The sequence below is a fragment of the Lissotriton helveticus genome, chromosome 1_1, assembly GCF_964261635.1.
Source record: "Lissotriton helveticus chromosome 1_1, aLisHel1.1, whole genome shotgun sequence".
Lineage (NCBI taxonomy): Eukaryota > Metazoa > Chordata > Amphibia > Caudata > Salamandridae > Lissotriton > Lissotriton helveticus.
In genome coordinates, this window is record NC_136057.1 from 760,760,868 (window position 1) to 760,778,164 (window position 17,297).

The 17,297-nt window shown below is 45.3% G+C and overlaps 1 protein-coding gene across 1 annotated transcript in view; it reads right to left on the minus strand.

Annotated features, from left to right (window-relative positions):
• Window positions 1-17,297, minus strand: part of CNTN1 (contactin 1) — a 664,003-nt gene that overhangs the window by 421,678 nt on the left and 225,028 nt on the right. The window contains exon 13 of the mRNA XM_078674301.1: window positions 10,456-10,631. Within this exon, the coding sequence (XP_078530427.1) occupies window positions 10,456-10,631 (176 nt within the window). The remainder of the gene's footprint in view (window positions 1-10,455; window positions 10,632-17,297) is intronic.

Here is a 17,297-nt window from a genome sequence, read left to right on the forward strand (position 1 = left end):
TGAAGAAGCATTCTGTGAAACTGATAGTAATTTACCTCAAATGTGATGTACCTTTGATGGATCTGCACTGAATTGAGAAAAGTATTGAAGTTGATGTGATATATATGAAATCTGTACTGAACTAAAAGTGTACTGCTTTTGCCTAAGAAAAGAACAAAAGAGAATTTTTATAAAAGGTAATGGTATTTTTCTAAACTGGTGTAGCGTCTTTTATTTTTAGTGGTCAGTCATTGAGTTACTGTGAGTGGGTCCTGTAAGCACTTAACCAACGCCTTGGAGTTTAGCTGTTTCCCCTACTGTGCCAGGCTACCTTATGTAGTCTAGGATACCCTAGGTCTAACAGAATGGTAGGGACATTGGTGTTGGAACACTATCCTGGTGTGTTGTTTCTTTTTTGGAGTTCTTTTTACGAACTGTGGGGAAGCAGCGATCCTTTGCTAGAGGTACCGGAGAGGGGGAAGGTTTTACGTGTACATACTGTGGTATTTCAGAAGTGCATCATATTGATTCTTGTGTGCTCTCTTCACATAGGTAATTTGAAACCCAAGAGTGCCTTTGTTATAGGATGACTGAGCACGAAGATTCTGGGTGATTCCTCAAGGTGCATATAATATATTAGCGAGATCATATGAGTGTAGCATTTCCTATGTGTCTGGATATTAATGTATGTCTTGTCATTTCAGGACCCTTTTCCCGCTGTTCCCTTCCTATCCTTCCCTCGCCTGATCACTCAAATACTCTGTATATATATATATCATCAGAGTGTTAGTGAGTTCGGGAGGTGGACCATTTTTGCTGCATCCTGATTCTGCAGAGTGTGAACCCAGACAGAATTACGCACCCAAGTAATTCACTCTGCCCGGTCAGTTTGTAGAAAAACATGGCTTCCATGGAGGATGTACTACATGCCTTGGTTTTGGTTCAGCAAGAGTTGGCCTCTTCTAAGGCAGAGACAGCGGCCTTAAAAGACAAAGTGGAACAATTGACTAGAAACCCTTTTAACGCCTCTTCAGCAGCTTCCCAGATAAAGGTGACTGTACCTCCACCCATTCCGTTGGCAAATCCTGAGAGATATGCAGGGGATCCTCGCAAGATTCAGGTTTTTATTACACAGGTGATGTTACACTTCTCTTGTAAACCAGCCTCTTTTCCAAACAATCATTTTAGGGTGGCTTTTGCCATTTCATATTTAGTGGGTGATGCAGCAAACTGGGCAGTGCCATTGGTGAGGAATAATGACGCGCTCTTATCCGACTGGGCTGCTTTCTGGGCCGAGTTTGAGCGAGTATTTGATCGTAGGTCCACTACCTTTAGTGCAGACCGAGAATTGCTTGATTTAAGACAAGGAAAGGGGGATCTGATTACTTATTTAACCACTTTTAACGGGTTGGTGGCTGAGACTGAATGGCCTGAGGAGAAGCGCATGTCTTTATTTTACCAGGGGTTGAGTGAGGAGATGAAAGATGTGATTGCCCAGATTGATCCCCAACCTATCACCTGCATAGACATGATCAACCTGACATTACGTCTGGACAGTCATATAACAGAAAGAGGGGGGGACAGAAGAAAATATGAGAGAAGTTCTTTCAGATATGATAGATCTCCTCGTAAGGTAATGAGTAACCCTGAGACAGCCACTGAACCAATGGAAATCGGAGCCGTAAGAGCTCCTCTTACTAGAGAAGAACGGGAGAGCAGGAGAGTACATGGGCTATGTATGTATTGTGGACGGAAGGGTCACTATGTTAAGGAATGTCCTTCTAAACCTAAATCTTCCAATACGTGGGCAAGGAATAAGAAAGTGGCAGTATCTACTGCCACAAGAGAGTTAGAGTGTTCTGGATACTCCAAGGCTGATGAGAGTACTAACAAAGGGTAGAAACTCCCCTCGCTGTCCATGCAGGCCACAGGAGACACTGAGGGACATATCGTGCTCCATGTGAGCCTCAAAAGCAACAAAAAATTCCATCAGGTTTTGGTCATGGTGGATTCCGGGGCGACAGGCAATTTCATAGATAATGGTCTTGTGAACCTTTTGGAATTATCCAGGGTGCCCAGAGAGAAACCCGAGGAAGTGTTAGCTGTAGATGGACAGCACCTAATGTCTGATCTTATCACCGAACGTACAGATATTGTGGTACTGTCCCTTGACATAAATGGCAGGCAACATACTGAGGAGTTATCATTAAATATCATAGATGCTCCACAATATGAGGTAATTTTGGGAATGCCTTGGTTATGTCTCCACAATCCTTCTCTAGACTGGAGGGCAAAATCTCTTACATTTTTGACCGAAGAATATAAGGATTATCTGGTGTCTAATTCGCCTACATAGGGTGGCAGCCTTAGCCTCTCCGTTCTTGTTGGCCACCGTGGTGGAGAAGGTGACGGTATTACCAGTGGAGTATTATTCATACAAAGAGGTTTTCAGTGCAATCAGAGCAGAACAGTTGCCTCCTCATAGGGAGTACGACTGTAGCATAGATTTGGGGGCAGGAGCCACTATACCCTCATGCCGAGTGTATGCTTTATCTGTACCAGAAACCAAGCATTTGCGGGAGTATTTAGACCATTATTTGGCTATTGGTTTTATTAGACCTTCCCGTTCTCCGGCGGCCTCTCCGTTGTTCTTCATTGCGAAAGCCAATGGTGATCTGAGGGCCTGTGAGGACTATAGGATGTTGAACAAAAACACCGTTCTCAATCGCTATCCACTGCCCCTCATTTCAGTGCTGCTGGACCAAGTGAGAGAGGCCCAGATATACACGAGGTTAGATCTAAGAGGGGCTTGCTTATCACTTGGTAAGAATTCGTGAGGGGGATGAGTGGAAGACGGCCTTCAAAACTCGTTACGGATTGTATGAATATTTGGTTATGCCGTTCGGCTTAGGCAACGCCCCGGCGGCTTTCCAATACTTTCTGAACGACGTTTTAAAGGAGTATGTGGACCACTTTGTTGAAGTCTACATCGATGACATTCTGATTTATTCCACAACTAAGGCATGTCATCAGGAACAGGTATGTCAGGTGTTGGAGCGATTGGGTGAACACAGTTTGTACGTGAAATTCAACAAATGTGAGTTTTGAGTGACCGAGGTGGAGGTCCTAGGGGTGATGCTAAGTCCGGAGGGTTTGCAAATGGCCGAGCAGAAGGTAAAGGCGGTACAGGAATGGCCAACTCCAAGAAATGTGAGAGAGGTGCAAAGATTTCTTGGTTTTGCAAATTACTATCGCAGGTTTATCCTCCATTTCTCTCAAGTGACTGTCCCAATCACTAGATTGCTGAGAAAAGGGGTACCATTCATTTGGTCTAGTGAAGCGGGGGAGGCTTTTGAATATCTAAAAAGAGCTTTTACCACTGCTCCAGTGCTTGCACATCCAATCTTGGAGCATCCATTTGTGGAGGAGGCTGATGCATCAGACGAGGCTATTGGGGCTATCTTGTCACAAAGGGACTAGAATACAGGGCAGGTCCATCCAGTAGCCTACCTAGCAAAGAAGTTGTCTGCAGCTGAACTAAATTATACTATTGCAGAGAAAGAACTCTTGGCTATCAGGAAAGCGTTTCAGGAAAGGAGACATTACCTGTGGGGGGCTTGTCATTCAATCACTGTGTAACCGATCACCGCAATTTGCAGTATATGAAAACAGCTAGGCATCTCACGCAAAGGCAAATGCGTTGGAAGCTTTTCTCTGCGGAGTTTGATTTTGTGTAACATTTAGACCTGGTACTGAAAACCGTAAGGCAGATGCATTATCTAAACAGGATTTGCCAGCTCTACCCAGGTCGGAGAACACCAATGCTATTATAAAGCCTTCAAAAGTGATTTGTGTGATTCATGCCGAGAATTTTTTGGATAGGGTGTGGGGCTACCAGTCTGGTGGTGAATGGGTAACCTGGGCTCAGCAGGATGTGAATAGATCAGTGAAGCATGGTCTGCCATTTTATCATTCCAAGCTGTACCTGCCCACAGCTGAGTTGCAAAAGAAGGCTTTTGAGTGGTGTCATGTTATCCCTATGGCAGGTCATCCGGGCATTAGAAAAACCGTGCAATAATTGCAAAGACATTTCTGGGGGAAAACTTTGACTAAAGATGTTTCTGTGTGGGTGTCACGATGTGAGGAATGTGCAAGAGCAAACGGGGAAAATGTCAGGAAAAAACATCAGTTTGGATTTTGTGACAGGGCTCCCTACCGATCAGGGCTACTCAGCCATACTGGTAGTGATCGATAGTCTAACTAAAATGGGGCATTTCATCCCTTGTAAAACACTTCCCACAGTGGGACAAACGGTACACCTTTTAGCGAGTAACATTATCAGACTACATGGGGTTCCAGAAGTGATCGTTTCGGACAGAGGTCCACAATTCATAGCTAGTTTTTGGAAAATGGGGTGCCAAGCCTTGAATATAGAATCTGCTCTTTCGAATAGCTTTCATCCACAGACAGATGGCCATACAGAACGTTTAAATCTGACTTTGAAAAAGTATCTCAGGTGCTATGCTAAGGAGGCCCAAGAATCGTGGGTGGAACTACTGTGGTTGGCTGAATTGGCTTATAATAATGCCTGGCACTAAAAGACAATTATGGGTTTGACCCTGCTACTTTGCCTATCCACATCCCTGAGGCTGTCAAGAATCAGCCATCGGTGATGGCTCTAGTAAAGCGGTTACAAAGGGTTCATCATGGAGTGAGAACACACTTATTGAAAGCGAAGCTGGTGTACAAACAATGGGAGGACCGCCACCGAATCGATGGTCCACAGTACAAGGTGGGGGATCATGTATGGTTATCAACCAAGAACATTAGATTCAAACTCCGCAGTATATTCCATCCTTGATTCATTGGGCCATATCGGATTGTGAAGCAAATCAATCCTGTGGCTTACAAGCTAAAGTTGCCTGGTTCATTGCGCATTCACCCAGTGTTCTATTGTCATCTACTTAAGCCATCACTTGCTTCCCGAAGAAGGATGCCCCTGCCAGTGGTACGGGAAGGTGTGTTGGAGTATGAAGTCAAGTGTATCCCGGACTCCAAGTTTTGTAGGGGTGTGTTATGGTATCTGATTTCTTGGAAAGGGTATTCTGTGGAGAACAATTCGTGGGAACCTTGGCAGAATGTGCATGCTCCAACGGCTGTGAACACTTTCCATCGTAGGTTTCCGGCCAAGCCAGGTCCTAGGAGATGCTTGGCGGGAGGGCCTGCTGTCAGGTTCTAGCATACCGCGCCTAGCTGGTTCCCATAAACTACAATTCCCATGATGCCATGGGTCGGGAGTCCGTTATATAATCCAGTAAGACGCACGCTACGTCGTGCGTAATTTTTACAGTTTCCGGTTTGTTCGTTCTTGGCTGAGTTCAAGCGGGTCACCAGCACCGGCATGCTTGGGCTCAAGCTCGCCTTTTCCAGTAGATGCCATCTGGGTCTACACGTCCTTGCCCAGAGAAGTTTACACAGTAAGTGGAGCAGCGCTGTCCTTAAGGAAGTGTACATTTACGAACTCTGTTTTGTTGTTGAGTGCTTTGCAGAGGCTTCTGCAAAGGAGGTGATTAGGTGGCGGAGTACAGTGGTGAATTCCATGTACTGCCATCACAAAGTCTTGGAATACGGCTTGTGTGTGTGGCAGAGTACAGTGGTATAGTTTGGCCATGTATCACCATCACAAACCATAACGATAAAGTAATACGTTTAAAGGTGAGACCACGCATTTCCGTTACGAAGAAGGAAAGGGTTATTTCCTTGGATTTACTTTTCATCTTACACCTGTCAGTGGATTACAAGTGCCAAAGCGGAAAGCGGTGGCAACTGCTACACCTTGCAGTTTTTGGAGAACATTGTGACACGCAGTACAGGCAATGAACATAAGGGGGTTTTCAATATAGGTGACGTAACCTTACACCCCCCTAGTGACTTCTATCAGAAGGAAGGAAAGGGACATTGGTGTTGGAACACTATCCTGGTGTGTTGTTTCTTTTTTGGAGTTCTTTTTACGAACTGTGGGGAAGCATCGATTCTTTGCTAGAGGTACCAGAGAGGGGGAAGGTTTTACGTGTACATACTGTGGTATTCCAGAAATGCATCATATTGATTCTTGTGTGCTCTCTTCACATAGGTCATTTGAAACCCAAGAGAGCCTTTGTTATAGGATGACTGAGCACGAAGATTCTGGGTGATTCCTCAAGGTGCATATAATATATTAGCGAGATCATATGAGTGTAGCATTTCCTATGTGTATGGATATTAATGTATGTCTTGTCATTTCAGGACCCTTTTCCCCGCTGTTCCCTTCCTATCCTTCCCTCGCCTGATCACTCAAATACTCTGTATATATATATATATATATATATATATATCATCAGAGTGTTAGTGTGGTCGGGAGATGGACCATTTTTGCTGCATCCTGATTCTGCGGAGTGTGAACCCTGACAACTATACTGTAAGCATATTAACATGGCATTGACCATAATAAACAACAAAAATATATCAGCCTGAGAAGGAAGCAGGCATGATACTACCACACCTGCATGTGCCTAAAACGTCACATTTTCAAATTAAAAGAGATAAAAGAGTCTGAAGGCAAGAACGTGATAAAAATACTAGAAGTTTACCATAGCTTTATTGCAGTGATCACAACAAGCTCACCATCATTTAACAGTTGTGATCCTTTTTTTTTTCATTTTCGCCCGTCTGAAATGTCACATGTGCCTTTCTACCGTGCCCTCAAAGCTTTCCTGTGCCTTGCCCTCGATGAACAGGTTTAGGGTCCATGCTGACCTGCCACGCCCTTTGTATAGAATTTTTATATCCCAGTATATATTTTATTACTAGGCACTTCGATAGCAGCAATGAGTTCTGGGAAAAGCAGCATTCCATTAATAAGTGGGTAATGGATTTTTACCGATGCACAGCTAACCACTGTGCACTCTGCTGGTATCACTTGCAGGCATGCACTTTATGCATCTCACAATACGCAGAGAAGTAAAATAGTAGTGCATTATTTCCAGGTACAGCTCTATATCCATAATAATAACTATCCTTGCCCTGATCCACCTCAAGTATACGATTAGGGATGATGTTAAGCATATTTTTATTTCATTTTGATTAACGAGTAAGACGTACACATAGGCATTCGTCCTGCCCAACTAAGGATGAAAAGCTTTGTGAGAAAAAAGGTGTGTCAGCTGTTACAGGTATGTAATAGATAAGGCGAGATGAGATTTACATTTTTAGAAAATGCTCTCAAATTGAGAAACTACAAAAATATTTATTTAGCCTGTAATGCTCAAACCATTGAAGCTTGGGAAATGATAAACTGAGCGAGTCTGGCAAATTAGTACAAGATACAAAAAAACACGACAGGGAAAAAAATTAAGTATTTAATTAAGCAATATTGATCTCTGTTAGATAATAAATTGACAGATGGGCGATTTGCATAGCAGAAAAAAAATTCAACTGTTGTAAAATCCTTGTTTATGTTTTTCATTGTTTGGGACACAAGCCTTGCATGGATATGCAAAATGTTCAAAGTACTCACACAAAACAACTATTAATTACGGCGGATTGCCTTCATGGCACAAATTAAAGGTAAGCAAAGGCGAAAAGGTTGGAAATGATTTGAACAAACACATATTCGTTTCCAATTTAAAAGCAGTTAATGTTCTGCTGCTTATTTAAATGCCTTGCGCTTGTGACCCTTAAAGCGTGCTTGATTTTTCTTACGTTAAATTATGTTAAAAATTATGGAATTGTATACAGACAAAACTAGTCAATATGGTTGCGTATATGCCCAACTTCAACTTTTTATTTATTTTATTTATTTATTTAGAGTTTTCTATAGCGCGAACAAGACCCAGCGTAGGGTGTCAGAGCGCTTTACAGTAGAGTTTCATCAGTTGTTAATGTTTCATACTTCAGTTTAGCATATAGACATATATACATTCCATAATACAGTTGTCGGGCACAGTTAAAATACATGGACATCTTTGTTCATGATCCAGTGTGGATTGACATAGCTTATACAATATTGTTTAATCCGTCATAACGAAAGTACTTCGGTATAGTATATCGATATATATACATTCAGTAATAACTTTGGCAGTTAGGGATAGCAGGCCTCTTCCCAAGTCGCCCATGCTCCTGTACAATATTATTCGCTCTGATGTAGACGGGGGAAAATGTCATTTTGAACTAACCTGGAACTGATTTTTCTTCTCCAAAGAGGTATTGCGAAGACTGACAACTCTCCATTTCATCAAAAGCTTATCATAACAAAACCTGTTGCAAATGGCAGAAGCGTTGCAAGGATTTCCGTGATATCTAGGCGGAGTTTGGCAAGTGTTGAAATCATCTCATTAGCATATTTTTTTCTTTTCTTCAACCTTCCAAAGATTTTTTGTTTGTGAAGTCTAAAAAACACTAAAACCAACAGCTTCAGCTATCCCCCCACAGCAGAGGGAAATGTTCCTGTTGTTTTGAGGGGCAGCCCAGGACAAAGGGTGTATTGGCATCACTTGGCGGCTGTCTCCCGTTCCCTCCTTTCGGCCGGCTTCCACCCTGTGCAAAGCCACTCATTCCCCCAGTGCATGAGTCCCTAGAAGTCTTGTCTCTGACTCGTGTTATGCCCCAATAACACGTTTTCAAAGGCAATTTGCTGTCCCAGCATGCCCCTTTGATGCTACTTATCCACTCTGCTCGCAGCAGCATAAGGCTATGGACTGCCGGAGGACCCCCACCACTCCGTTAACCAACATTTAATAACAGGACATGAGAGGGATTTCTTTGGAAGGTGGGGCATCTTTCGACCCCCCGGTCGTATTTATTAAAAGATACAAAATAAATCAAAATTGAAATAAACAATATTTACACAATTACGCAGAAAATGTTTACAATTGATATATACAGATATCAGATGGCTAACCTTAACATACTTCTAATGCAAGGTATTTCCTATCCGAGACTAACGTATCAACCACATACAATATTGATTTTCTGTGTACCTATTAGGGCCTACGGCAAGGTCAATAACTGGTGTCAGATCCTAACTAAACCACGCCCTCCTGAAAGGAGTGCGAATGCGCAGAAGGCCCGTTTAAAGGGAGGGTATTTCACCCACCGGTTACCCCGGTACGCCCGACTAACCACGCCCTTCCGTCGAAGGGCGCATGCGCAGGGGGCCCATTTACTGGAAGGGTACTTCTTCCCCCGGTTACCCCCGTTTGCCCTATTAACTCCATTTAAAGGGGGGGGCCTTGCATCTGTGTGCCGTTTACTGGCATCATTGTGCACGTGCGGGGTGGCTAACCAGCCTAGAGAAAGCGTGACTCACTCCCCCGCACCCATGAACCCAACAGGCTGTACCTGCCCCTGGAGTTCCACGAGAGACCACTTGCCTCTCCCTTTGGGCGACCCCATTCGAGAATGGCGCCGTCCCCCAACGACCTTAAATTAACTGCTCACCAATCATGACCTTACCGCCTGACCAAGGCATAGCAATAAATACGACGATTGATGACCTGAAAAATGAGAGAAAGTTCTAAGGAACAAAAACGTATTATTCAGACACTTTTGTCGTCCATAAACACTTGTAACAAAATTGTGAAAATCTTCATAACACAGAGTAACAATCATCTGCTTCAGGGGATGGTGGGTGGGAAAATTTATTACAGCCTCCTAGAGGCTAGAAGGGGCAGGCCGTGGCGCCCAGGAGTCAAAGAGGCCGACTCCCGCACTGCACGGCCTTTTAACCCTTCGTAGGCCAGGCCGGATCTAACCGGCCTGGCCTTTGTTCCCATCGTGACCCAGAAGTGACTCAATAACTTCCGGGTCACCAGGGGACCTGGGGCGGGTGGGGGCCGGTGCGCCCCGCCCCGGCCCCCCGCCCCGCCTTTCCTTTCTGGTTGTTATTCCTGTCACTTTTTACTGGGTGATCGCAGGAACGCCACATGCTGTTTCTTTCATGAAGTCCTCCCATGGGACATCCAGAAGAAACTAATCATCATCAGAGGGGGGCCAGGGCACTAAACCATGGCTCAGTGAATTGAAAAAAGTTGTAAAACTTTGCCCTCTGCCGAAGGAAAGTTTCCCAATTCACCACTAGGCTGTGTAGTAATGTGTCCTGTGGTCACCCCTGAGAATAATTTCGGATCTACAAGGGCTGATGGTTGGCTGTTTATAGGGCATGATCCTAAATTTCACATGAAGTTACTCCTATATGGATAATTATCAAATGGCTTTGACAGGCAATATTGTCCTGGTGGCACAGTATCACACGAGGATAACTTTACATATGCTAAAACATTGTTTATAGGTGCAAAGGACTGAAATAAACTCTACAAATTATTATATTAAGAGTCTCACTGCCTGACACAATTATGGAGAGAAATCACAACAGGAAATACACATTTACTTGTTGTGGAATGTATTTTATAACAAAAAAAACTAAAATGCAACACTTACCTTGAAATTTCTGTCATAATGTTCGCTGTCTCTGGCAAAATCAATTATGTTTCCATTTTGAGACCAAATAAATGTAAGGTCCAAGGAAGGATCGTGAGATGCGTGGCACTGCATGGTCGCATTCTCGCTAACGGTGACATCAACATTAGACGGTGCAAGAGTTATCTTGGTGGCAGCTGTAAAATGGAAGAAAAGGGGGATTGCATTTTATTGGTGTGCGCATGGGTGATACATGTCATGGCCCTGTGCGAGGAACACCATCTACCTGTTTGTACCCAAAACATGTTATAGTGATGCCCTCTTTTTCACATGCAAAATGAAGGCGTGTGTTTCAGTTGCAATCCTTAAACTACAAATACAACGGAACTGGAATCATCAATAAGGTGCTGTGGGTCTGATTTGTGAACCTTCCACAACTTTGCTGCGGCAGAACAGAAAAAGTGAATTTTAAACATGAAGAAATTCAGAAAAGGAATATGGATATGTGAAAATCAAAAGCATGTGTGCGAAATGGTTTAAACACATGCATCTTCTCTCTGTGCACAAATTGTGCCTGCGGGACCGGGTGCAGAAAGTACATTAGACAGTGATTTTAGGGCTTCTTAAATAAATGCCCCGAAATGTGCGGCTGTGTGTGTAACACAGCCTCAGTTCACCTAAGGCAGTGATAACTAAACTCAGGGTTCCTGTAGTGGAAGCGCAATGCATACAAGGATCAGAAAAGACTATTAGATTGCTTTTTCAGTGACTGTAACAAGCTGCACTTGATGTAGTATATCTCAATTTATAAATACCTGCAAGTAAAGTTTTTGGTGAGATTTCTCGGCCAGATCCCATGGCTAATCCTCGCAGTCAAGCTACCTCTTGTTCCACACGGCCTTCAGCCTGTAGTGGCCCATGGAGCGAGTTCCGTGAGGCGGAAAGGCAGGGCGGGGGGGGGGGGGGGGGGTAGTAAACACCGGAATATGGGTAATCGGAGGTATGTAAACAATTAAATAAATAAAACAAATTTCGTTGCGCACCCTGCATTGCAAAATGCGATGAAGCGCGCGCTGCGAAATTCGTTTTTTAAAATGTAATTGTTTACATACCTCCGATCTTCCATATTCCGGTGTTTGCTACCCCCCCCCACCTTGCCCGGTCCTGCCTTTCCGACCCACGGAACTCCCTCCACGGGCCGCTACTGCCTTCAGCTGTGCGCAGTGTGTGGTTGGCTGCAGTGCCTGGCCTGTGGCCAGACCCTGTTACCAACCCCTTGCAGACAGCCAAACCCTGCCATGTACCAGACCCTGAGTCCAAACCCCTCGCAGGCAGCCAACTGTTCGGCTGGGGGAGGGGGTCATGTGGTCATCCATCCCAATCCATTATTGGCCCTAGGGACTAAATCTCTCGGAGCCCTTTGTTTTTAAAACGTGGAGGGGGTGTTCAAGGCTCCCCTCATCAAGCCACTATTGATCACAGGGACACCATCCCATGCTGGCAACCCCCCACCCCCCACCCCCAGCCAGTACTGGCCCCATCCACCCCATCAGCAGGTTCAAGAAAATATTGTTAGTGGGCAAATTAATTAATAATAGGGGTGGAGAGCGCGTGAACCTCTCTCTGTGCCCTAATGGGCCCCACGGACTCCATCCCCTGAGGCCAAACATAATGTAGGGAGCCTCTGGGGTAGGACCATGGCCCAAATCCACAGTAGTGAGGAACATGAGAGTTAAGTTTCGATCAAGATTTGTATTTGGAACCAGATTCAGGCATTGGTAGGCACGTGCTTTGACATGATAAAATCATTACGATCTGACATAAAATATCTTCTGAAGCTCTCCAGGAAGACTATGTTCTGGTTACCTAGAGGTTGGGTTACTCGAACACTCTTTATCTGTGGACTCCAGCCAGATTAATCAACAGATTACAGAGGGTTCAGAATGCTGTGGTGAAGCTCATTATCAACCTGCCCAGCAGACGCTCACTGAGCCAGTCCGTTAGGAATCTACACTGGTTTGAGAAGAGAATTCTTTACAAGTCCCTGCTTACTTTTTTCAGGGCCTACCTCCAGGTGTGCTTTAAGGTATACACCCTGTTAGAAATCGGGGTCTCTAGTTGGCAATGCTTTGCACCTTTATCCAAGTATGGACCCTTCTTCCTAGTCAGGGTATAGGGGACACTCTTCGAAAATAACCCCTGTTCACCCCCTTGATAGCATGGCATGAGCAGACAGGCTTATCTCAGAGACAGTGTGTAAAGCATTTGGGCATACACACAGTAATACAGTGACCATTCCACAAATCCACCGAACAACCACCATCGGCAGATCCTTCTCCCACCTCACGGCAATGACATGGAACACCCTCCCCATCCAACTACGACAGACCCAGGACCTGCTGACCTTCAGGAGACTCCTCAAGACCTAGCTGTTTGATCAGTAGCTGCTCCCTCCCCCAGCGCCTTGAGACCCTTACGGGTGAGTAGCGCGCTTTACAAATGTCTGATTGATTGAAAACACTACAGATGGACACCACACCAGTTTAGGAAAAAAAGTAATCTTCATCTAAACCAAACAAGACCAAAATGCCAAAAATCCACAATACAGTGATAAAAAATGTACTTCTTAGAAGGCAAAAAATGTTCTGTCCATAGCAAACTATAGATGGGACACTTTCAACACAAACTACCTTGGATGCTTCACAATCATAAACAAAACAGCCGCAGGGAAGGTAATGCGACGGTTCCTTACTCCAGGGGAGGTGATGCGTCGGTTCCTTACTGTCACGCAGGGGAGGTGATCTTCGGAAAGTGGGTTATTGGTAGGGGCAAATGTAGGTCTGCCACTGGCAATAAGGCCACTATCACATGATAGGACCCAGCATAGGTCTTAGAAAATTATTCCTATGCTCAACCCTTGGTAACATGGCTGCGAGCAGACAGGCTTAACTTCAAAGACAGGCATGTAAAGCATTTAAAAACACCATTTCAGTAAATAATTAAGACACAACACAAAATAAATATCCAACACCAATTAATACAAACCGGTAATAATTCTATTTTTTAAATGAAACCAAAACTAAAAAAATCCACTGTAGGGAACCAGAGATATGAGTTTTTAAAGATTAGTCACTTTTTAGTGCTTAGAAACCAACAGTGCCCCTTTTAGTCATTTCGTTTTCTCTGTCAGGGACACACCTTTATAAATTGTTCTGCAGAATTTTCTCACCACTGTGGTGGGCCGCCTTCTTCAGCAAGCAGGGTCGAGTTAGAACACCTTCCTGGAGTTCTGCTTGCGCGTCCCAAAGTATCCAACACACAATCCAAGGTTCTCGAATCTCCAAGAGGGTTCTTGAAAGCGTGAAACTTCAATTCCGCAATCCACTTGAACAAAACCCTTACAAATCCACTGTTACTCCAGGCTTTGAATTCTTTGTGGGGCAGACGAGGTGAGCTCTGTTAACCTGTAGCTTGCAGGGAGGCTACTGAGTCCTTTTGCAGCAAGGTAATCCACAAGGCTGCAGTTTCACTTGGTGCAGGCTTCAGAGGTCAGGCCTTAGAGTTCCTTGCACAGCAAAATCTTTTCAGCAGGGCACTTCTTGCTTCATTCAGTTTCAAGCAGCAGATCTGGAGGGCTCTGCCCCTCTCAGATACTTATTCAAAATGCTCTGGGTCAAGCACCAGGTCACCTCTGACTAATGAGAGCAGGGCAACTCCTCATAGTTAGGACTACATCCTGTAGAGTGTGGCATTAGTTTCTTCCAGAGTGCATCATTCCTCCAAATCCATAATGGCTGATTTTCCAGCAAGGAGTTAAGAGCTGGCTAAACACACCCCCTGGGATGGCTTATTTCCATGGACTCTCCCCCTACCATGTGCACATACCTGCCTAAAGCCTAGCCCTTACTCTGGGTCAAGAGTGTCAGATTGAAACTGAAACCCAGGCCTCCCCTCTGCCTTTGAAGATGATGGTTTACGACTCCACTCCCTGGCCTGGCATTCCTATAGACCAGCAGACTGCACTCCAAGCAGAGGGGTTCTTTATCACCTCTTCAAAGCAGCCTGACTAATCCACTTAACTCTGACCAATCAGGGCAGACCACTGAAAAGCTGAATTTGGACTTACAAACAAGAAAATCTTAAAACTTCTTGTATGTACACTTTAGGAGAAATTCAAAAATATCATATTGTTGGATTTACTACTACCATTCTGGGAAGTCTTTGAATAGTCCGGCTAGTCCTTTACTATCAATATTTATTAATCAATAACTTCCTACCATGTTAGCCTATGGGCCATGGGGTTTGCAATGGGGAAAATTACTTGGGCCACTTTTCTAGCACCAGGGCATAAAAAACCATATTTTATAAGTATTTCCCTAATTTCTACAGGATCCCCACCCCCTGGGCAACTAGGGGAGACCTCAGGGGTTCTGAATCTGCAGAAATATTGCAGTTCCTGCATACCCACTTCTTATAGCATTAAAGTCGAATTTGAGCAGCTCTTTAATACAATGTGGGAAGTGAAATGCAAAATGTCACTTTACCCAGGCATATAAAAACTCATTTTATAAGGGCGTAACTTATAGATAACTGACCCCCCACCCCTGTGATACCTAGTGGTGACCCTGGGGGTCTCTAATATGAAATAACATGGTAGGATTTTCATTTTTTTAAGGGCCCCTACCCCCAAAGTCGAGCTTGGGCACAATTTAAGGTTTAAAAGCTGTCCTGGCAACCAGTGCTGCTTTAAAACTGACCTCAGGCTTCAGCACTGCACACATGCTGGTGCAAAAAATCTGCTGGCCTCTAAACTGCCATGCCCCAGGATAATGGAGACTTCTAGGTAGTTTCAATCATCTGCCCTATTACATACTAGGGGCTTATGGAGTAGGTCATGCCAATTACAGGGGTACCCCACCATACCATAGTGTACCCTAGTGTATGTTGGGTGTCTTAACTGTATTCTAAGGTGTTCATTTTAGCTTGGAGCTGGCCCTGGGCCTGGTTAAACAGAGCCCAGGGTCAGTCAGAGTGAGTTACCACCAGTTCCAGTCACCAAAAGGTTGAGGGGTGCCCAGGGCACAGGATGACTTTGCTACTGTGATGCATTGGTTTCTTACTGTGTGGGGAGGTGTTGCATCGGTTTCTTACTGTGTCCCAAGTGTCTTTGTACATTTGGTGCCCCGTGCGATGCATGGGGATCGGAGATCCTCGGTTCTCAATGTGGTGGTGGGAGCAACAACGATGCATCTCTCCAGCCGAGGTCCCACAATGCGTTGATTCTTGCAGCCGGAGAGCAGGGCCTGCATCGGAATCGGTGCGGTGATCTCGGACTTCGGAGATCATTGCACGTGATTCAGCGTGCAGCGATTTCTCCAGCCGCAGGCAGGCACTCAGTTTCTTCAGCAGCATGATGACGATGCGTCTGAAACATGTGCAGAAGTGTCACCTGTCTCTTTTACAGTTCCGAACAGCAGGAACAACCTGCAGAGGCCCAACTCAGCAACAGGTACCTCTTGGCATGTCAGAACTCTCAGCAAGGAAGTTCAGGGCAGCTGGTGGTGACGTTTTTGTATCCCTGAGACTTCAGAACAGAAGGCAAGCTCTACTTCAAGCCCTTGGAGATCTTCTTCAAGCAGGATACACAGCACGCACAACAAGTATTTGTCCTCTCCTTGGCAGAACCAGCAACTATTGCCAATCTAAACAGCACACAGCAAAGGGGCAGTACTTCATCAGCTTTCCCAGCTCTACTCCTTGGCAGAGCTTCCTCTTGAGTCCAGAAGTATTCTAATGTTCTGGGGTCTGTGCCCCAAAATTTATACAGCATTTCACTTTGTTCTCTTGTGGCAGAGAGGCTCTGTGTTCAGTCCAAATCAGTTCTGTCCGAGCAGGTACAGCTTCCCAGCAGGAGGTGGATACAGCATTGTATAAGGCAAACCAGGCCCTTTCAGGTGAATGGAAATCTCCTCCCCTACTCTAAATGCTGCCCAGGTCTATTCAGCCAAACCTGACTCGTACAGGAAAGGCACAACACACCTCAACCCCCCCAGTGGCAGCCAGATACTCAATACACAAACCTAGCAGAGGCACACCGGATGGCTAAGCAAGAAATTAGCAAAAACAAGGAGATGATGGACGGAGCTCTGAAACTTTTCAGACATTCACCCCCATTCACAGATCTGGGTTGAATTGATCATCGTTCTTTAGCTCACTTCGCCAGCCCAGTTCAGACCCAGCTATATGCAAATCAATCTTGGCCCTGTGCCTCATGAGAACAGTCCAGCCCGAACTGCCAAGCCAGGTCTTCCCTGGACTGGAAACAAGATTCCTGGGACTGGTTTTGGGGTAACACCCCTCATCAGCCAGACTAGCTTGAATCCCGTGGCAAAGTGAGCAAGGGACCCACGTCTGGGCATACCCTGCCAACTTAGGGCCCTATTATGATGGCGGACGGACGCACCCCTGAGTAAGAGTGATCATCCGCATGGGCAGCGGCGGTCCCTCCATGGCAATTAGGATGTGACCGCCACCCCGGTGGTCACATCCGGTATTTTTTACATTGCGGTGGGTGCTGCTAGAAGCAGCACCCGCCGCAATGTAAAAAATGAAAGCAGTGCATTTGCATGCACAAAGCGGCAGGCACCGCGCGGTGCCTGCCGCTTCGTGCATGCAAAGGCAGGGGGGTACCTCCATGTGCACCCCCCACCCCCTTCACCCAGGGGGCCCGCAACGGGCCCCCGAAGTGAATGTCCGTATGCTTTTCCACGGCGGAAAAGCAGCCGCGGAAAAGCATGTGATTCCCTCCATCCTAATATGGCTGGCGGTGTCTGATAGACACCGCCAGCCATGTTAGTGCTTTT